The 22,827-nt window shown below is 47.7% G+C and overlaps 1 protein-coding gene and 1 long non-coding RNA gene across 2 annotated transcripts; one reads left to right on the top strand and one right to left on the bottom strand.

The window, feature by feature from the left end:
* The first annotated feature begins 206 nt into the window (after positions 1–206).
* On the top strand, positions 207–3,914 carry LOC129017874 (uncharacterized). The gene is made up of 2 exons (XR_008495155.2): positions 207–355; positions 3,749–3,914. It is a non-coding gene; the product is annotated as an uncharacterized LOC129017874 (long non-coding RNA).
* Positions 3,915–8,816: 4,902 nt separating this feature from the next.
* On the bottom strand, positions 8,817–9,187 carry LOC129017873 (NADH dehydrogenase [ubiquinone] iron-sulfur protein 5-like). Its single transcript, XM_054458766.2, has one exon. The coding sequence runs from the start codon at positions 9,185–9,187 to the stop codon at positions 8,867–8,869; it is 321 nt and encodes a 106-aa protein (XP_054314741.1). The 3' UTR covers positions 8,817–8,866.
* Positions 9,188–22,827: the final 13,640 nt, after the last annotated feature.

Genomic DNA, 22,827 nt, shown 5'->3' on the forward strand with positions numbered 1-22,827 from the left:
GACATCAGAACCCAAGCTTGGATACACTTCTAGCCACTTCCTTTTCTGGGCATGAAAATAGGACAGAAATTCCCAATGTCCCTTAATTCTAGCATATTCCCTTCCCGAATCCTCCTTGAACTACTTGTCCTCTATTTGTGACATCACAATGGTCTCTATGGCAACTGATTGTGAGGTCACCAGTCCTTAAAGCAACAGAATATGTGGGTCCAGACAATGGCCTGCAAGAGAAAGGAAGAATACAAAATGGAAGCCTGGGATAGAGATCCTCTCCTGGGAAAGGGGGAGGCCACGCAAGGCCTGTCCGGGGGAGGACTCCTCTTCTCAGCCCATCTGCAGTAGGGCCACATTCAGGGTAGGCAAGAGCAAGGCCTGCTAGAAAGGGAAACTGCTCATCAAGAAACTGAGGGAGGCCAGGCGCGGTGGCTCATGCCTGTAATCCCAGTACTTTGGAAGTCCAAGGTGGGTGGATCACCTGAGGTCAGGAGTTCGAGACCAGCCTGGCCAACATGGCAAAACCCTGTCTCTACTAAAAATACAAAAATTAGCTGGGTGTGGTAGTGCATGCCTGTAGTCTCAGCTACTCAGGAGGCCGAGGCAGGATAATGACTTGAACCTGAGAGGCGGAGGTTGTGGTGAGCCAAGATTGTGCCACTGTACTCCAGCCTGGGTGAAAGAGCAAGACTCTCTCAAAAAAAAAAAAAAAAAGAAAAAAGAAAAAAAAAAAGAAGAAGCTGAGGATTGAGGGTCATCCTGAGCATTGGCTAGACTTCAGAGGCAGGCCTGACTTCAAATCATCCCAGCCTAATGTTTGCCTTGGGCAAGTTTTGGAACCTCCATTTCTTAACCTATGAAAGGAAAATGATGCCACTTGCCTTTCAGAAAAGTATTCAGTGAGATAACCTGTTGGAGAGCTTGGCCCATAGTAGGTGCTTGTTTCTATCTACTTGTACTTGCTTCTATTTCTTTTTCTACCCCCTCAGCCCTTACGCCTAGGATCTTGCATATTATATGTGCCTTATTAGTGCTTGCAATTGTAAGTGCACTGTAAGTGCAGGATGAGGGCTACAGGGCAATGTTTAGAGCAGGGGAAGTCAATGGACCTGGATTCAAATCCTCACTCTGCTATTTGCTAGCTGTAAGCCTTTGAGCAAATCACCTTTCTGTTTCTTGGTTTCCTTAACTGTAAAATGGGAGATAGCAATACTGTTGTCTTCATAGGGTTGATTAGGACTAAATGAGACCCTGCAAATAAATAGCAGAGCTTGGCACACATGAGGTGCACGGTACTTAAACTTGAGTGAGGCTGTTTCTGCACGCGCTGCACAGTTTGTGTTCACTGTCAGTTTTCAGGAAATGTGAGTTAATCTGTGGGGTGTCCAGAACTGGAGAGTGGGTGAACCTCAAGAGAGGGTCATAGGACGGGAGTCTCTCCCCGAAAGGGGTGACCACTCACTTTCTGGATTCCCCCTAGTGTGGACACCCAGCTCATACCAGTCACAGGGGCTGGGTGCTCCTTGAAGTCATCTATGAAGCCCAGACCAGGGCCTGACACATGGCACAAGCTCAGCAACAGTTAAGGTAAACTGAGTTAGAGGATGTCTTAATAATATACTGGCTAACATATATTCTGTGCATATTCTGTGCCAGGCTCTGTTCTAAGCACTTTACATTTTGATCCTCACAACAACCTATGAGCTAGATATTATCCATTTTTAAAATGTGGAAACAGAGAGGCTAAGTAATTTGCCCAAAGTCACACAACTAGTAAACAATGATGGAGCTCGGATTTGAACCCAGGCTACCTGGCTCTAGAACCTATGTTCTTAACTCCCAAATTACCCGCAGCCCCATGGGCTGGGTCCATCCATTTTACTATATCTGCCACCACGAATTTCCTCCCCCAGCTCTCCCACTTGCCCCTCTCTTCTCCCAGCTGAGCCCAGGCCCAGTGCAACTCAAAGAATGGAAATTCTCTTCCACCCGCCTCAGCAATCTGCCTCCCCCTTTGTTGAAATAAAGCCACCGCCACAGCCGAAGCCACCACCGGATCTCTTGCTTATTTCAAGTCCTCCTAAAGCTTGTTGAGTTCTTAACTTATTAAAGATAAGCACATGGAAATAGGGAGCAAATCTCTTTATTTATGACATAATCTCCAGCCCAGAAAAGCGGCAGGAACAGTGTTGCCTATATTAGGGAACCAATAGGAAAAAAATCAATTAGATCCGCCAGAGCGTTTCGCTATTAACTTTCTTCTGATGTTTCTCTTAAGGCTGGCCGTGGGGGTCTCCACCAGCAGCCAAAGGGGAGAGAGAGGAGAGCTTTGTAGGAACAGAGAAAGGAATGTCACAAGGAAGGCAGCTGACCAGGCTTGCAGACAGACAGGGGAATCTCTTCATCACGGTCTCCTTCACTGCTTTCCAAATCTCATTTAACCTCCATGTTTCTTGCTGCAATTTCAGTTGGTGTCTTTAGGGGCAGGGGAGTCAATTGGTCACTCTTGGCTTCTTGCAGACTTGAACCCCAAGTCTGACCACATTTTTGCGAGACCCATCGAGAGAAGGATCTTCCCCTTTCTGAAAGAACAATATTCTGGAGGGGCTCTTCTTGACTGATGTTTAGTAGGGTCTTCTGCTGGATAATTATGCCTCAAACAACCCCATGCAGCTACCGCATGAGGTCTTCACATCCATCTGCCTGCCTCCAGGAGCACTTTCTAAGCTGTCTCCCAGAGACAGGGCTCACCCTTATTCCTGAGAGCCTCCGGTGAGAAGGGTGCCCTAGCTCCCATAGTAACCCCAGAATTCATCTCCTTAAAGGCTGGGGATCATGGCTTGTTCAATAGTTTTTCTTCAGGTTCAGACATATAGCAGGGGCTCAATAAATATCCACAGAATCAATAATTATTACAAAAGCCCCATTGATGGAATGCTCGCTCTGTACCAAGGCTGAGAAGGGTGATTTGTCACCTGAAGTGGGACCCCTTTGTTGCTCCCTGAACCAACAACCCAGAAGAGCCTGCCAGTTTTGTTGTTTTGTTTTTCCTTTTCTTGCTATTTGGCCAGGAGCAGCAGTAGCAGCAGCTCCAAGAAGTAAGTATTATTATTATTATTATTATTTGAGACAGGGTCTCACTCTGTTATCCAGGCTGGAGTATAGTGGCACAATCATGGCTCACTGTAGCCTCAACCTCCCCGTGCTCAGGTGATCCTCCCATCTCAGCCTTCCAAGTAGCTGGGACTATAGGCATGCACCACCACACCCAGCTGATTTTTTTTTTTTTTTTTTTTTTTTTTTTGAGACGGAGTCTTGCTCTTTTGCCCAGGCCGGACTGCAGTGGCACTGTCTCGGCTCACTGCAAGCTCTGCCTCCTGGGTTCATGCCATTCTCCTGCCTCAGCCTCCCGAGTAGCTGGGACTACAGGCGCCTGCCACCGCACCCAGCTAATTTTTTGTATTTTTAGTAGAGACAGGGTTTCACCATGTTAGCCAAGATGGTCTCGATCTCCTGACCTCGTGATTTGCCTGCCTCGGCCTCCCAAAGTGCTGGGATTACAGGCGTGAGCCACCGCACCCGGCCTATATTTGTATTTTTTGTAGAGATGGTTGGCCAGGCAGAGGAGGAAGCTGAGTCAAGGAGGAGCAGTAACTTGTCCAGGCTAATAAGTGAATTAGATATTCTATGTCCATCCACTGTCGGTTATTAGGAAGTTCTTCTTGAGGTCTAACCTAAACCTTTTCTGTTTCAGCAGCACTGGCTCCTTCTTAGTCCCATGGAAGCACAGATCAACATCATTGCCCTTGCAAACTTCTCTCAGCTTAGGAGAGTCTACTCGCTCTTTGCACATTGTTGACATGAAATGAATATTAAACACCAAACCTCATAGAGGCCAGCCCTGCTGGGCAAGCAATGAACCAACCTCCTCATGCCTGTTCATTATTATAATTAATATTGAGCCGAGGTTGGTGGCGACCTCTCCCTCGCCAGGTATTTGGGCTATTTTAGCAGCTTATTCAGATCAGTGACAGACAGCTCTGAATAGATAAACTCCCCGCCATCCAGACGAATCAATTGCAACACTGCCGTCACAACAAGCCCAAGAAATCAATCTGATTTCAGGCGACATGGTAACTCAGTGCTGGGCAAGCTGGTTTTAATTTCCGCGTGGCTGAGACCCAGCTTCCTCTACTCACTGGAGCACCCCTCTTTCCCAGCTGATGCTGTGTGCACACAGGTGCCCAGGGCCCGCAGAGGACTCAGGCCAAGGGGGCAGCTACGGGGAGGACAGGGTAACCATGAAGCTATGTTACTCTGAGGAAGACTCTTGAACCCCCAGACCCAGAAGCAGCTGACTCAGATCCACTGCTGGGATCCTTGTTTTGCTGGCTTCAGCTTCGATTTTCCGCTGCCCTTTGCAAAAAACCAAGCCTGGAGGCCTTTCTGGGCTGCCTCCCAAATCAGGAAGCTGCAGAGGTAGGCTGCCTATCTCAGGCACCAGGACAACTGCCCTTTTTGGTCTGGGAGATTGAGTTTGTCTGGCAGGGCAACAAAAAACTCATCAGGACAGATGTAGTCATGTATTGGGTGCCTACATGACACCCAATACATGTCATGTATTGGGTGCCCAGGCACTATGCTAAGTAGTTTATACACGTCATCTTCTTAACCTTTGTAACAGCCCAAAGAGATCAGTGGCAATGATCCACATTTTGCAGGGAAGGAAAACAAAGCTCAGAGAGGTTAAGTAACTTGTCCTGAGTCACACAGCTTGTAAGTGGTAGAGCCTGGATTTGAACTCATGTGTATTAGACTTCTGTGCCTAAGCTTCAGCCACCACACTCTCCTAAAGATGACATCAGAGGTGCCCATACTCTCCCCCTGCCTAGATATTACCTGGTTAAGTAATTCCTACTTTAGAGACGAGGAAGCAGATTCTGAGAGGAGAAGCCAGTGCATTTCCTCTAGGCTCCCAGGGAAGGGGAGCCTTTCTCATGAATTCTTACAATCAGCAATTGTTCCTTGAATTTTCATCTCAATACTTCAGGTACTGAGTAGAGGATGTTGAGGAAAGAGAGGGTCAAGAGGTTGAGCTGGCCTCCTTCCCACGCTCCAGCTCTGTACCACCCCACTTGCACCCCATCACATTAAGAGAGCTAGATGGTGAGGTGAGGGGCTGGGACAGGCAGCAGTGTGTTAGGAGATGTGGCTTTGAAGTCAGCAGATCTGGGTCCAAATTCTAGCCCAACTACAACTTATTTGTTGAATACACGTGGGCAAGTCTATTAACCCCTTGGAACTTCTGTCATCCTGTCCATACCGTGGGGATAATATTACCCAAACCACAGGTTGTGAGGATTAAGAGGGAAAATTGCATGGGAAGTGCCTGGCATAAAGTGGGTCCTCAGTAGGCGTTGGCTTCTTTCTCCCTCTTGTCCCTGCTCTTTCTGAAACCCCATGCCTTGGGTGCCCAGTTCTGAATGGCTGAGGTCAGGGCATTTCAAATATGTTTTAGCCAAGAAACTCTTTTTTTTTTTTGAGATGGAGTCTCGCTCTGTCGCCCAGGTTGGAGTGTAGTGGCGTGATCTCACTGCAACCTCCACCTCCCAAAGTCAAGCGATTCTCCTGCCTTAGCCTCCCGAGTAGCTGGGACTACGGGCGTGTGCCACCACGCCTGGCTTATTTTTGTATTTTTAGTAGGGATGGAGTTTCACTATGCTGGCCAGGCTGGTCTTGAACTCCTGACCTCGTAATCTGCCTGCCTCGGCCTCCCAAAGTGCTGGGATTACAGGCATGAGCCACCGCGCCTGGCCGGATAAGAAACTCTTTAATCAAAAGACACTTTGTGAAGATGGCAAGGATACAAAATAGATAAAGGGGGGGTTGGTCAGATGGTGATGGGGGCTGGGAGTTCTCCTGGCTTGAACCCCTCTCTCACCCCCAGCCCCAAAGCAGCCGCTCAAGTGCTTTCCTCAAGCCCTGGGCCAGCACATAAAGGGCTGCCTCACTCTTAGGTGTCTTAGGTCACGGGCTTCTCAGGAGCTCAGAAGTGATCACCTGGTGATTTCTGGCTCCAACACTATCTCTCAGCCACCAGCTACCTTGAACCTGTTCTGGATTCAGGGCATGACAATTTAGGTGCCAAATGAGCAAAGCTGCGTCTGGCCATAGGGAGGCTGTATCCGGCTGCTCCAGGTGGGAGGTGGGGTTGGGCGTCGCAGCTGGGAGAGCCATAGATCTGGGGAGGGGTGGGCAGATGACCCAGGATTGTGCAGGGGGTCTCTGTCCATCTTGGGCAGCAATGGACCTGTGGGCTCCCATGGAAAGTAGATGCCTGTTCACCAGGCCCAGCACTTAATAGCCTCCCAAGGGAGGCGGGGATCACAGGAAGTGGAAGCGCAGTGGGGAGAGTGACATACAACACCATACAGTGATCAAGTGACAGAAGTGAATTCAAACCTAGGCCTGTGGGCTCCAGAGGGCTGGGACTGCCCTTCATTCTCTCCTGTCCATACAGTGGCTGTCCTCTACCCCCAGCTCTCTGCAGAGAATTATCTATCAGCCCTTTCACCCATCAAACACAGAACATGAAGAGAGAAGCTTAAATTGTAGCAGGAGGGAATGGGATTAGCTACTGGGAAGGACTTCCTGACTCATTAGCTTGTCTCTAGAATAGGTTATTAGAGAGGCAGTGTGCTCTCTCTCTCTGGAGGGATTTCAGATGGGGCTTCAGTGCAGCTGGGCCCCTGTGGCTTCCACTTCCTGAAAGCTACTGAGAGACAAGCTGACCCCTGATGTGTATGGCTTTGTTTTTCGTAACGTTTATTTTTTGAATAGGTAATACCTGTACATGGTTCAAATAATAAGGGTATAAAAGGTTGTTCACTGAACTCTCCCTCCAGCCCCCGTCTCCAGCTTCCCCTCCCCAGAGGCAAGCAATGTTACCTGCTTCCTGGCTAGACATATACAAGCAAACACGGACACATACTCTTTTTTGAGTCCTGCTTTTAATACACAAGATGTAGCATCCCCTGCAAGCTCTTCTGTGCCTCGCTTTTGTCACCTGACAATATATCTTGGAGATTACTCCGAATCAGTACATAAAGAGCTGCCTCACTCTTAGGTGTCTTTTTATGGTCACGGACTTCTCAGGAGCTCAGAAATAATCACATCTGGTTTGATTAGCTTCACATTTCCGTTTACAACGTCCCTGCCCAGAGAGGGCAAGAGACCTCTCCAAGGTCATGCAGCAAGGACTAGGGACGCGCAGGGATTCTCCCCCTCCTCCCTCCTCCGTTCCCAGCTCCTGTCCCCCGCCACCTCGAGGCTGAGCGCCGCCCAGGCGACCAGAAGGGAGGGGGGAGGTCTCTAATTGAAATGCCCTCCGCGCTGCCCATTTGCGATCGGCACCTGGAGAGCCGCGCCGTGCGCAATGAGGGCGGGGCCGTGGGGCTCCGGGTGCGGGCGGCGGCCGAGTGCCCACGTGGGTGCAGGCGAGGCCGGGCTGATTTCCCGGGAACCCCGCGCCGCATGCTTCCCTGTAATGAGCTCCCAGGGCCCGAGGTGAGCTTCCTCGGCTGCTCACACGGCAGCCGCGTGGCAACAAAGAACACGGGGACTTTTTTCTTCCGTGCCTGACAGCTCATTAGAAGAATTAATTTACTCTAGCGTTTGCAGTTTAAAGGACATTATTTACTGGTTAATTGTTGTTATTACAAAATGTTAAATATCATTATTTATTTCCCAGGCCCTGACAGCTTTTCTGACAGGAATTTATTAGGTGAGACTGTATCACCGGTAGGCACCCCTGTGCAGGGCAGCCTAAGGGTGGGGAGTTTGCCCCTAGGCCTAGCTCTCTAGGCAAGGCGGGCACTCCTAGGGGCAGAACAGGAGGGGCTGAACCCTGGCCCACCCCAGGACAAAGGATCATTGTCTTCTCCTCACCCCCCATTTCTGCCCCCCTGATGTGTGTGTGTTGGTGGGGCGGGGGGCTGGCAGTTACCGGAGGCCCAGCGGCCAGAATGAGGTCCAGACTTTGAGTCCTTCCCTTAAACAGTTACTTACAAGAATGTTCTCCTCTCCTGAAGGCACAGAATTGAAGAGCTGGAAGGAAGCCAGGTGGTCCGCTGGTGCTCAGACCACAAACCAGTGGCCTCCAGGCGGTAAATGGCCTACGGACTTGAGTTTGACCTATTCAAGAGACTTCACATAAAAATCCACTTTGCTGGCTTCCCTTGAAAGATCAGACAATCTTGCCACAAGACTTGACCCACAGTCTTGCATCAATTGGCGATGATCAGCGGGCACTGAGGGGCAGCGCTGTGCAAGGAGCATGCCTGCTCTCCAACAAAGGGAGGGTGCCACCTTCCCCCTTTGTTGCCTTGTCTACATTATTTTTCTGGCCTCTGTGGGCATTTGAGTTTTCAACCCCGATCTGCTCTAATGATCACATATAGATGAAGAAACTGAGCCCAGAGAGGTTAAGTCTCTGATGGCCAGGACAACAGCCCCACTCTACTTTTCTCTTCTTCTTCTTCTTCTTCTTCTTCTTCTTCTTCTTCTTCTTCTTCTTCTTCTGCTTCTTCTGCTTCTTCTTCTTCTTCTTCTTCTTCCTTCTTCCTTCTTCCTTCTTCCTTCTTCTTCTTCTCTTCTTCTTCCTCCTCCTCCTCCTCCTCCTCCTCCTCCTCCTCCTCCTCCTCCTCCTCCTCCTCCTCCTCCTCCTCCTCTTCTTCTTCTTCTTCTTCTTTTTTTAGGATGGAGCAATCCTTTATTTTTATACACTTTGACAAAGAGGTTTTCCATGAACAACCTTTCCAGCGAAGAACAGAGAACAGGAAAATCAGCCTCCAGACATCAGCAGCCGCTCTGCTCAGGGCCGAGGCTTCTCCTTGCCAATGTGGTGAGGTGGAGGGGTGTACTTCCCTTCCTTTATCAGCTTATCCCGCTGCTTCCTGATGGTACCTGCACATCTCATCGTTTTCTGCCGAAGCAAACACTCTATGAACTCATCATATTCTATCTTGCACTCTTTCTCTGCCCGGATAACACTGATTCCATGTGCACAGTCTATCCATTCTTTTTCAAAAGCATGGCATCGAGCAGCAATCTTGTAGGGCTGTTCAGCACTCTGGATTGTCCACCATTGATCTATGTTAAGGCTGAACCTTTTCTGGATGGCCAAGAAAGGCATGGCGATCCGATGCTTGTGTCCTTGTCTCTTCTCTGGCCGCCGCTTCAGGATGACCCCCAGTCTACTTTTCACCACACTGTGCTGCTCCCTGAATTTCTCTGCTCCCACCTCCTCTGGGTCCAGTTTAGAGTGAGTTCAGACCGGGAGCGTAGGTCTTCAGCAGCTTCAGGGGCAGGAACAAGAGGCAGCCTAGTGAGAATTTACAAGGATCATGGCCTTATAAATAGCATCCACTTATTCATTCAGCAAACAGTTTCTGGGGATCTACTACGTGACGTATTAAAATGATTAGGACCCAAATTGTGTTGTTGAGGAGTTAGTCTGGGGACACTGTTCATGAAACAAGTTGCACAATGACAATACAAGGAAATGTTTGAGTAGTAGAGGCATAGGAAGATGGGATTGGTGGGGCTGGAGAGAATTCATCCTTCATGCAGCGTTTTCTAGGCTGGGTGGATGGCCTGCATCCTCAAACACAGACGTACGTGTCTTATTTAATTCTCACAACACAGCGGATTGAAAATATCTGTCATCAGCTTATAAATAACGGCTATACCAGGCCTCAGACTTGCTGTCTAGATTCTTCCCTCAGGGTGGGCGCTTGCAAGCAACTCCAGCCCTGGGGACCTTCCTTCTGTTCTAGCGGGTGGCACCCTTGCCATACAGTCTGTTGACTGGCAACCACATCTCATAATCAGGCTGATTACCCTCATTTTACAAGTGAGGAACCTGAGGCTCAGAAACAGGTGACAGAAGCTGGGTGTTGATGGGTGAAATGGGCCCTGGGAAGAAGAGAGAATTGTTGTCTGAAACCAACACCTAGCCCCGGGAAATGTGGGTCTTGCTGGCAGACTTCAAACAATGGCCCTTTAGACAAGGTCTTGGGTCCCATCCTTTCCTCCCCAGGAACCTGACAGCAGTGGGTAGCCTCAAGGAAGATGTGGAGAACCAAAGGGAGATGAAAAGTTCTTTGAAAAAGTATGAAAACAGGTTTAACTGAGCCATTACTGTTGCTATGCTGTATATTATTATAAAGTTATTCCTGCCTGGCAGCCTGGTTTATGTTAGACCCTACCTCATTTCTTCTAGGTTATAGGCCCTAATTCCTTGTCTGGTGAGACAGAAAGAGATCAGCACTATTGGAGTGAATCCTGAGCTGATTCAGAAACTGTACAGCTTGAGGAATTTTACAGATTCTCAGTCAGGGCTTGCTGTCCTTTGGAGGTCTTCACCACCCCCCTCATTTCATTTTACTGCCATATTAAATTTTTAAAAATTTAATTCATTGTTGGAATAGGTGATACATGCCCAAAGTGCAAAATTCAAAAGGCATAAAAGAGTATACGGTGAACAGGCTTTCCCACTGCTCAGAGGCAGCCAGTGCCAGCAATTGCTTCTGTTTCACTGTTTTCAAAAATAGCATTGTTTCTCTTTTCCATTCATATAGAAAATACAGTAATTCCTGCAGAAGAAAGTAAAAAATCAATGCAATCCACTATTTGGAGTTGAACATTGAACATTGTTCACATTTTTGGTGTTCACATTTCAGCCAGCCTTTTCTCTTTGCATAGATGCATGCATCTATAGTCACAAACTCGCATAACCTGGTTTTATTACTTGTTTACATTAAATGTGATTCTTCAAAAATACGGATCGGAGAGGATACAAACTAAACTGATAACAATGAGTACCTTGGGGAAGAATAATGAGGTTGGGTAAGGATTGAAGGGAAATTTTTTAGAATGAAAATATATTGATATAGTACTTCCTCCTGTTATTCCTCTGGAATCTGATTTTAAACGACTAGATCAGAAGGCTACTATTTAATCAATCCTTTATTATTGTGATTTTAAGATGTTTGCAAGTCTTCCTATTATAGATAAACCTGAGATGGACATTTTTGTATCTTTTTGTAGGATGGAGCAAAAGTAATTGCTGTTCTTGCCATTGAAAGTAATGGCAAACCCAGTATATCTTTGCACACTTACCTAGTATTTCCTTGGGGGTGCTTTAAGAAATGGAACTGCTGGGTCAAAGGTGGTGTATACTTTATGGCTTTTTGATCCATCACATCAAATTTCCTTCCCTCTGGGCTGTCCCAATCTCCTGTTCCATGGGCAGAGCCTGCCCCCTACTCCCACATCAGATTTGTTCAACACAGCACAATGTAAGTTCTGTGAGACAGTGAGGCAAACTCATGGGAGGCTGGGGAAGCTTCTTCTCGGGGTGAAGAACTCAAGGATGCTGGCAGCAGCCCAGAGGGACCTCAGTGGCCAAAGGGAAAAGGAGGAGGAGCAAGGAATGGGTGTAGAATCCCCAGGCAGGTGGGGCAGGGGCCTCCACCAGTCCAAATCACAAGGCCAAAAGTTGTACAGCAACAACCCAAGGCTGGACCTGGAACCTCACCAGGGACCTAAGCGCCACCTTCTGCAGTGGCATCACAGAGCTAAAGGCACAGCTGAGATGGTTCCTCTTGGAGTTCTTCTAGCCCATGAGAGTTACATGGCCTCAAGATCATGTGGACATGGAGGACCTTCTAGGACTGGCTCCAACTCCTGCCTTCTCTAAGTGTCTCAGATTTGATTCCAGGTCTCCTTTTTGCTTTCAGGTGCTTGTTACTGCCCAATACTTGTGGGTATCACCCACAGCCTTCGTACTCTTAGATTCTCTGGCAAGTTGACCCATTTCATTTGGAAAGCTTCAGAAGAAACGGGGCAGGCAGAAGATAGACTTGTTGATTTAATTGAAAAGATGGTATTCTGAAAGCACCCCCTCCACTCTGGAGCCCGGCATCTTCACAGTAGCTGAGGTTTCCTCTTGATGGGGCGAAAAGAGAAAGCCCAAGATTGCATCTCATTGGTGAGATGAATAATACATTTGAAGCATCTCACAAACTGTGTTTGATCCGCCTAAAGCTTCAACCGTTAACGTATTTCTCTTTATCCCCAGCAAGGGAGGGCTGGGAACTGTCAACATTTTCCTTTCTGCCTAATTTGTGCCTTCTCCATGAAGAGAAAAGCAGGGGCTGGGGGAGGGAAGGAGGCAAGGAAAGAGAAGGGTGACACACACTCCCTGGAACAATGCAGTGAGCCACAGGACTGGGGGGTGTTCCCGGGGCTTGGAAACACTGGGGGTCATCAGGACACAGCAAGGGGTGGTTGGCTCTCGGGAGAGGGGCTGTGCTATGTGTGCTGGGACCTGTTTGCAGGACTGTGTGCCCCTAAGAAGTCAGTCCCTTGGAGGGTCCATCTCCTGTGTTTCTGGTGGGAAATCAGAGGTGGGAAATTGAGCCTTGCCAGTTGCCAAGCACCAAAGATGCTTCCTTCATCTCATGGGAAGCAGAGTAACAGTGTTAAAAACTGCCCCTTGGCTGGGTGCAGTGGCTCATGCCTGTAATCCCAGCACTTTGGGAGGCCGAGAGGGGCGGATCACGAGGTCAGGAGATCAAGACCATCCTGGCTAACACGGTGAAACCCTGTCTCTACTGAACAAAATACAAAAAATTAGCTGGGCGTGGTGGCAGGCACCTGTAGTCCCAGCTACTTAGGAGGCTGAGGCAGGAGAATGGCGTGAACCCAGGAGGCGGAGCTTGCAGTGAGCCGAGATCACGCCACTGCGCTCCAGCCTGGGTGACAGAGGGAGACTCCGTCTCAAAACAAAACAAAACAAAACAAAACAAAACTAAACAAAACAACTGCCCCTGACTGAGCTCAGGGACAGCACTGTGCCTGTGTTTTTATCAACATGCTTCCAGTCACTCTTTGTGTCTCTCTGCAGGCCGACCTTACTGCTAAGGATCCTATCCAAGGTCAGGCCGAGGGTAAGAGTCAGGCTACCTGGTCCAGAAGTTCACGTTCTTAAGTGCAGTGCCATTCTCCCCCTCCCCGAGTCTCCATGACTTTGCCTACCTAGGCTCCTATTCTGGAGGAGGGTGGTTACGAGCACAGACTCTGGAGGAAGGCAGCTGTGTTCTGAATCCTCTCACCAAGCCTCACTTTCCTTGTGTGTAAAACGGAGGTGTTAACAATAGTACCGACTCCATAGGATTGTGGTGAGATTAAATAAGTAAATATCCTCCGGTTGTCAGAGCAATTCCTGGAGCATAGGATGCACTGTGTGTATTAGCTCGTTTGTGTTTTTCCCACTGCAATGAGCTGGTCTATGTGTGTATGAGCTCTTATTCCCAGCCTATTTCCACAGTCTGGTAACAGCCACCCCTCCCAGCTGGCCTTGAACCTATTTCTTCTCCCCTCTTGGGACGACCATCTCTGTTCCAATCCACCTTATTTCCTAGCCCTCTTCCTTTCCCTGCCCAGCGTGGCTTGGGGCCCCACCATCAGACCCCGCCACATAACCCTCATTCCTGGAAGCTTCCCTGGGACCCCCCAGAGTACCGTTGATGCATATCAGATTTCACCAGATCTTTTGCCTGAGTTCTTCTTTTTTCTAAATTAAAAAAAAAAGTATTGGTTGGTTTGTTTGCTTTTTAAGAGATGGGGTCTTGCTGCATTGCTTAGGTTAGATTCGAACTCCTGGGATCAAGTGATCTTCCCACCTCAGCTCCTGAGGAGTTGGGACTATAGGCATGTGCCACCATGCCCAGATTAAAATTTTATTTTTAATTGACAAATAATAATTGTATATATATTTATGGGGTACATTGTGATGCTTTTATTTCATTTTTATTTTAGAGACAGGGTCCCACTGTCACCCAGGCTGGAGTGCAGTGGTGCGATTATAGTTCCCAGCAGTCTCGAACTCCTAGCAGTCCTCCCGCCTCAGCCTCCTGAGTAGCTGGGACCACAGGCATGCCGCACCATGCCTGGCTAATTTTATTTTGTTTTATTTTTTGTAGAGATGGGGTTCTTGCTTTGTTGCTCAGACTGGTCTCAAACTCCTGGCCTCAAGCGATCCTCTCTTCTCAGCCTCCCAAAGTTTTGGGGTTACAGACATGAGCCGCTGTGCCCGGCCTGATGTTTCAATATATGTTTACAATGTGGAATGATTAAGTCAGGCTAGTTAACAAATCCATCACATGATCTCACTTATATGTGAAATCCAAAAAAGTTAAAGTCATGGAAGTAGAGAGTGGAATAATGGTGGCTGGGCACAGTGGCTCACGCCTGTAATCCCAGCACTCTGGGAGGCTGAGGCGGGCGGATCACCTGAGGTCAGGAGTTTGAGACCAGCCTGACCAACATGGAGAAACCCCATCTCTACTAAAAAATACAAAAAATTAGCCGGGCATGGTGGCGGGCGCCTGTAATCCCAGCTACTCGGGAGGCCGAGACAGGAGAATCGCTTGAACCCAAGAGGCTGATGTTGCAGTGAGCCAAGATCGCACTACTGTACTCCAGCCTGGGCGACAAGATCGAAACTCAAAAAAAAAAAAAAAAAAATTGATAGTCACCACAGGCTCAGGGAGGGGGTTGGAGAGAGAGGAACTATTGATCAAAGGGTACAGAGTGCGTGGTTTCTAATAGGTCCTCTCATTCCCACAGACTTCGCTGATTTGGGTGGCTCTTTTATCTCCTGTAATGGCCAGTACAGGAAACACCCATTCCCTCGGTAACCAGCAGCACACTTACGCATGTGGGAGAGCACCAAGAGAGATGACATCTCTGAGGGAAACAGAGCAAATAGTCCCCACTGGGGAAGGAACAAGGGACTGAGGAGTGAGAGGGATGTTCCTAATAACTAGCAGTGTGTCTCCGTCCTAAGCCACTCATTCCTATACTTCAGTTTCCCAGCCTCCTTCCTCTGCTGACTCCCTGTGGGGAAGTTGCTCATTGTGTCCACCCTCAGTCCCCCAAGTTGCAGCTGTGAACTGGGACTTATGCGCAGCAGCCAAGAGACACCTCAGAATTCCCAAGTTCGGAACAGGAGAAAGGAGTCTGCCAAAGCAAGCGGTGAAACTAGATTTTGGAGAGGACTTCAAGTGTGGATGGTGAGAGGGTGGTCCTGGGGAAGGGAGACCTCTCTCTTCAGGGCAAGGCAGGCCTGGGATCCCTGCAGCCTGGCCTGCAGGCCTGCCCAGTGCCCCAGAGCCTTTCTGTTCAGGCCTGGCATCCCACAGAGGTGGCATTCTGCTCAGGAGCTTAGAGCACAGACGAAGAGGCGGGCATTGCCGGAAATTGATTTGCGGGAGCAGCGGGGGCTTTCTCTTCCTCCTTACTTCCTTGGTCTTTGATCTCCTGTCCTCCCTCCATAGTCCATTTCTCCCCGTCCTTCCCTTGATTTATTCCTCTTTCTCTTTCTTTAGCTGAATCATAGCTGCTCCCTAGAAGGCAAAGGCTGGGAGAGGCAGTTCTTTGTCTTCTTTTTCCCTTAACTAGGTGGGTCCTCGCCGTCCAGATCTCAGCTTCCTGCCCAAGTCATGAGGCAGGATTTGGCCATGGATGGGGAAAGGACACACACACACACACACACACACACACACACACACACAACACACACACACACACACATATTTCCAAGGCAAGAGCTGAAACAGGCAGAAACATCAAGGAAAAGGGGAGAGGCAAAGAGAGAAAGGGTTCAGCCGTCAGAAAGACGGTAAAAGACAGAGATGAGGAGAGTCAGAGACAACGAAAAAAGAGAATTCAGCAAATTAAAAATGTTACAACCATCCAGCAAGTCTGCAAAAATGATCTTCCCTGCGGTCTTTCATTTACCTCGTTATCTGACTCCTAATGTGCTTTTTCCCCCCTTTCTTTTCTCGCCACACTTGGTGCAAAATCTTATTAGATTTTTTTTTTCTGGCAGGGGCTTCATATAGTCTTTTTCATTACATTTCCTAATAAAAGCAATCACTAGGACGGCATGGCTGGAGGATTAAAAAGCCACCTCAGCAGCCTCCTGGCCAGCAGAACCATGACTCGCCAGAGCCTTGTTCACACTGCCAGGGGAGTGGGCCAGCCCCAGCGGGCCCCTGGTCAGGGAAACCTAGGCTGTGCTGTGGAATGTTCCAGGGCACAGATAGGTTCAAGATATTATGGGAGAAGAACTGAAGGAGGGGTCCCTTCCTGGAGCTATTTTAGAGCAGGAGTGACAGACACCTGTATTTAACCCAGCTGATCCCGGCTAATTTTTGTTCCTGAGGAAGGAATATTTTGGGTCTTTTTCTTTGGACTTTGGCCCACTCCGTCCCATAGCAAATTTTTATGAATAACATCAGTGATATAAAATATTTATCTCCCTTTTGTTTTGAGATAGGGTCTCTCATTCTGTCACCCAGGCTGGCGTGCAGTGGTGGGATCTTGGCTCACTGCAGCCTTGACCACCTTGGCTCAAGTGATCCTCCTGCCTCAGCCTCCCGAATAGCTACAGGTGTGCACCAACACGCCCAGCTAATTTCTCTATTTTTTCGTAGAGCAGGGTTTCGCCATGTTGCCCAGGCTGGTCTTGAACTACTGGGCCATGGCCTCCCAAAGTGCTGGGATTGCAGGCGTGAGCCACCATCCCCAGCCAAATCTTTACCTTTTGAGTAGATTTTATTTTGTTATGTAGACTTTTTTTTTTACTGTCTATAATATACATAACATTCACAATTTGCAATTTAACCATTTTAAGTGTACAGTTCAGTGGCATTGAGCACATTCACACAGCCATCACTGCCATCCATCTCCAGAACTTTTTCATCTTCCCAAAATGGAGATCTCTCCCCATGATACACTAACTCCCATTTCCCCTATAACCAGCCCTTGGTAACCAACAGTCTACTTTTTGTCTATGAATTTGTCTATGTCTATTTTAGGTACCTCATATAAGGAGAATCATAATATTTCTCCTTTTGTGTGTGCCCTGTTTCACTTAACATAATGTCCTCCAGGTTCACCTGTGTTGTAGTATGTGTCAGAATGCCATTTCTTTCTTCTTCTTTTCTTTTCTTGCTTTTTTTTTTTAAATTTTTTGACACAGGATCTCGTTCTGTCACCCAGGCTGGAGTGCAGTGGTGTGATCACAGCTCACTGCAGCCTTGACCTCCTGGGCTCAAGCGATCCTCCTACTTCAGCCTCCCGAGTAGCTGGGACTACAGGCTACCACACCCGCTAATTTTTGCATTTTTTGTAGAGATGAGATTTTGCTGTGTTGCCTAGGCTGGGTCACCTTTTTTTTTTTTTAAGGCCAAATAATATTTCATTGTATGAATATGTCACATTTTGTTTATTTCATCGTTTTTAAAAACAGAAACATTTTCTTTTTTTTTTTGAGATGGAGTCTCGCTCTGTCGCCCAGGCTGGAGTGCAGTGGCATGATCTCAGCTCACTGCAAGCTCCGCCTCCTGGGTTCATGCCATTCTCCTGTCTCAGCCTCCCCAGCAGCTGGGACTACAGGCACACGCCGCCACACCTGGCTAATTTTTGTATTTTTAGTAGAGACGGGGTTTCACCGTGTTAGCCAGGATGGTCTTGATCTCCTGACCTTGTGATCCGCCTGCCTTGGCCTCCTAAAGTGCTGGGATTACAGGCATGAGCCACCGCGCCCGGCCAAAAACAGAAACATTTTCACATAAGGAAAGTGAAAAGCAGAGAAAACCCACCAGATTCCTATTAATACAATGGTTCTCTCATTTCTCTTTTGCTAATAATTATACCTCCATCCCATCCCTGAACAATCCTGTCCTCCCAGGGCTGCTCCAAACCTCTCCGAGAAAGCAGCTTGGCAGAGCATTTGGCATTTGGTAAGGGCCAAAAGTTAAGGGGAAACAGGTCTGATAAATCAAGTTAAAGGAGAGCAAGGAAACCCCTATAAAGTAGCAAGACATTTTATTGCCTGGGTTATAAATTGGCCTGAAGGTATTTCACACATCAGCTCCAGGATGACTTGGGCCACACATTGAGTACCACTGGATTAACTACTCAACTTCATACAGGGGAGACTTTGAAGAGAACCATAGTCATTTGGAAATATGTGGTCTGGTATGTTTTAAAATAAAGGTACAATAATCAAGTTAAAAACAACTTTTCAATGACTTGTTGCTTTGAAACCACTTAGGCCACCCCTGGTTAACCGCTGCATCCCTTGGGTGCTCAGCCAGGGATGCATGAGTTGGTCTCAGTCAGCACTTCTCAAAGACCCGAGAGCATCGCAGATGTAGGGGAGGTGCAAGGGAAGCCATTATTGGAGAAGTGTGCACGTGGCTACCTGGAGTGCTGCAAGCTGCTCCCAGCAGGGTCTCCTCAGTCTCAACCACTGGTTCACTGGTTCGGTTTATGATGATAATACTTTGTATCTGCATGGTCCATTGGGATCCTTTTACGTTTCATTTCTTTCCAGTCTCCTCTAGGACCTTTTTTTTTTTTTTTTTTTTTTTTTTTTTTTAAGACGTAGTTTTGCTCTTGTCGCCCAGGCTGGAGTGCAATGGTGCCATCTCAGCTCACTGCGACCTCTGCATCCCAGGTTCAAGCAATTCTCCTGCCTCAACCACGGCCTCCCGGGTTCAAGTGATTCTCCTGCATTAGCCTCCCGACTAGCTGGGATTACAGGTGCCTGCCACCATGCCTGGCTAATTTTTGTATTTTTAGTAGAGACGGGGTTTCCCCATGTTGGCCAGGCTGGTCTCAAACTCCTGACCTCAGGTGATCCGCCCATCTCGGCCTCCCCCTAAAGTGTTGGGATTACAGGCGTGAGCCACTGCACTTGGCCTGTTTTTTTTCTTTCTTTCTTTCTTTTTTTTTTTTGAGACGGAGTCTCACTCTGTTGCCCAGGCTGGAATGCAATGGCACGATCTTGGCTCGCTGAAACCTCCACCTCCTGGGTTCAAGCAATTCTCCTGCCTCAGCCTCCCGAGTAGCTGGGATTACAGGCACTCACCATCATGTCTGGCTAATTTTTTTGTATTTTTAGTAGATACAGGGTTTCACCATGTTGGCCAGGCTGGTTTCAAACTCCTGACCTCAAGTGATCCACCCACCTCAGCTTCCCAAAGTGCTAGGATTACAGGCATGAGCCATCATGCCCGACCTCCTTTGTTCTAAGTCTCTGCCAGCCTCCTCTCTGTCCCAGACTCCAGAAGATAGCAGATCCTGCTCAGCAGCATAGAAGTCCAGAGGTCACAAAGACTTCCTCACCAAGCTCCTTTCCTTCCCTCCTCTTGTGGCAGAGCCCCTGAAATGAAATATGGATTTCACCACCTTTCTTCTCTCTGCATAAGCAGAAGTATTTATTCTCTTCTTTTCCCCTTTCCTTTTCTTTTTTTCTTTTGAGGTGGGGTCTCACTCTGTCGCCCATGGAGGTTATTTATTTTCCACATGCCCTTAACAACGGGGTCTTTTTTTTATAGGCTGACAGACACAGACAGACAGACGCCTCCTTTCCCGCCTTCCACTGGTACCAGCCCTTTCTGGATCACACCCTTTCCCTTCTTAAGAAGCTGCCTCCTCCCTTCCATCAATGCTCCAGGGGGCTTTTATTTTTCTTTTATTCTCGGCTCCCTATCCATCAAGGGGAGGGGGACACTTTATCTGAACCCTTGGTGAGCAACAGCAGCAACCGGCAGCTGCCAGGGCAGTGGGAACTTCATTTTCAGCGCTGACGTTTATAAATGTGGCACAGAGTACCAGCAGGGACTGGAATAAATCAAACAGCTTCTCCAGAGGTCCCTAGGGGCTGCTTTAGAATTTCTTCTCACTGGGGGCTCCTTCTCTTTCTTTGCAGGCATGGGTGGGGGTAGGGAATGTTATTTGCAACGTGGAATGAGCCACATTCTTTCCCCATCTTCACAAAAGAACTTAGCAGGACCCAAGACCCAGGGTGCTGAGGAGTGCGAACATCTGCCTCACTCTTGATTTGGAGAAAGGGTTGGGGTGAGCAGTCTTGGGTGGGGGTGGGAATGCTGACTCTGTTGCTTCTTAGTGATCAGTTGCCTCATCTGCAAAATGGGAGTAAAAATGCCTGCCTGTCCACTTCATGAGGCTGCTGTGAAGATCAAATGAGATGTCTGTGAGTGAGTGCCCTGAAACCTGCGACAAGCTTAGGCAGCCTGGCGGGTGGTTATGAAGGAGCAATGGTAAGGAGCAGAGTTATCCAGCACCCCAGGGCATCTGGAGAGCTTTGAACGGGCTCTGGGCAGACCTTCCCCAGCCCATTCCAGGAAACTCCTCTTTCTCTATCCCTTTAAAAATTCTGGGCAAGGATCCCTGGTGGTCTGTTCCAAACACAACTGGAATCGTCCCAATGTCTTCTCTAAACCTTTCTTCCTCTGTCCTTCTAAACAGCAAGAAAATAAATGTGGGCAAGCCTGAGAGGTGAGAGACTGAGAGAGAGAGAAAGCGAGAGAAAGAATAAAGCTAAGATTCCACTTGGAAAAGGGGGCTGCCAAGGATGAGGTGGGAAGTGGGTGGCAGTTGGTTAATATAATACCGCGCTGCTGAGAGCTCTGCAGGGGTCCTTTCAAGGTTCTGTATGAGAACCTTGCTTAGTGAGATGAGACCCAGCATGGGCCCAGCAATCCCACTTCCTTTACATTCTCTAAATTTTCCAGATGCTGCACACAACCCTTCACCTGCTTTCTGGCGTTTCTGTGGATTTCACTCCTGCTCAGGCTGTGGTTGGGAGCCAGGGTTCAGACAGGATGCTGACAATGCCTAGAGCCCATCCCTGACTCCCATCAGGACTGCAATGATCTGTACAGTATTTTCTCCTAAGTCATTTCCTATATGTAGCAAGATTCCACCCAGCTTCACTCCCCAGAGGCAACTAGTGTTGCCAGTTTCTTGCTATCCTTACAGAGAGAAAATTTATTTTCTATAAATGTTTGTTCAACACTTTATATAAAGAGGTTAGGCACCACAAAAAGGAAGGATGAACAGAGGACCGTGCCTCTCTGTGGATCTGAGCAATTCATTGCTGGTGGGCAATTGCTGCCCATTCATCAAAACAAAAGCTATAAGCAGGACCCACTCTTAGTGGAAAGCAATTAACCTTGGGAGGTCACAGCCTGCACCTGCACCTTATCAAAATATTCCTTCTTTAAAACAAATATAGTGATTCCCTAAAAAACATTCTAGATAGCAAGATGCTCTTCTAAGGTATTCCAATTCATGATGACGCTTTAGGGTTCCACGTATATTGGCCCCTCAGACAAAGCCTGGCTGGTCCACACTTAAATCTAGCTCTCAGGGTGGCTATCAAGAGATTCTCACTCTTGCTGCCCTAGGGGGGAGGTGGTCATCCTTGTTGACAATTGCCACTGTCTTTTTTCACCCTAGGCATCTGGAGAGGAAGGGATGAAGGAAATGAGAGACCAGTACACATGCAGAAGATACTGCAGAGCTTAGATATTCTAGGAGCTAGTACTCTGATTGCAACCAAGTTCAGAAGCTTGGCAATGGCAGGCTGAGTTATTTGGACCGATTATCCCAGTAAAAAGAATGAAAAATGCTAGATAAAATATCAACAACATCTTAAAAGCCTTGAAGAGTTAATAAAATAGTAAGGAATTAACAGGCCAACATGGAAGAGAAAACTAGAGGATGCATAGAAATTCCTTTTCCGTTAAAGAGCATCTGTCAATTCTTGCAAATCTGAACTTTCATTTTGATGGCCTGGTAGAGTAAGAGGGTTGGAAATCCAAGCCCAGTGCCTGCTCATTGTGGAGACTGTAATAGAAGATTCTCCCCTCAATATGCTGAGACCCCCAAAGGGCTACACCATCAGGGTAAGGGTAAACCAAAGTAAGCTAGCCCGATTCACATTGCCTGAGTACTCCAGGGAACCTCAGGCTGGCAGTTGGGGTTAGATGGTTGTGCCGCTGATGCCTGGCAGAAATAAACACAATGTGGTGTAAAAGAAGGCACTTTCATAAGAAAATAATTCCAATATATTTGTTCAAGCACAGCTACCAGAACATTGTTAAAGACAGCCAAGCCTATAAGAAAATAAGGCTCCATGAGTGAGAATCAAAGAAACAAGAGACAAAATAAAAAATTCGTGAGAACTTCACACATTAAAATGATCATACATAGACTATAATACAACGATGCTTACTGCAGTCAAATAAATAAAAGACAAGCTTGAAAATACTTGCAGGGACAGGAAATTATGCAAGGTAACAAAATGGACTAAAGATATAGTAGCAGCAATTAAAACTCAACTCATTAATTTAAAAACAGCTTAGATGCAGTGGAACAGAGAGTTAGCAAAGTAGAAGATAATAAGGAGAAATTACCTGGAATGCAGCATAGAGATTAAAAAAAAGGGGAGAATAGAGAAGATAAGAGATACAGCATGCAGAGATCTATTATATGTATTTTGCAGAAAGAGGGGGAAGAATGAATAGGGCAGAGGAACGTATTTGAAGAGATAATGGCTGAGTTTTCCAAAGCATATGAAAGACACCAGTCCACAGATTCAACAGGTGTGAAATTCCAAACATGACAGTCCTGTCTAAACCAGGAGCCAGGTGAGAGAGGAGGGAGGGGTACAGCTGAGCCTTCCCGGCTCTAGCATGCTTAAACTTCCCATAAAAATCCCAGTGAGAAGAAAAAGCTCTAGGCTTCTCAACAAGAAGCAAAGCTTTCTGGCTTTGGCACCAAAGATTCCCTGGCTCTTCTAGGCCTTTCTCCCTTTTCTACTGCCTCAAGTCCTCTTCCCTAGCTAGGTCCTGGTTTCCTATTATCCATCCATGAAGGCCTTCC

The sequence above is a fragment of the Pongo pygmaeus genome, chromosome 19, assembly GCF_028885625.2.
Source record: "Pongo pygmaeus isolate AG05252 chromosome 19, NHGRI_mPonPyg2-v2.0_pri, whole genome shotgun sequence".
NCBI classification, from domain to species: domain Eukaryota; kingdom Metazoa; phylum Chordata; class Mammalia; order Primates; family Hominidae; genus Pongo; species Pongo pygmaeus.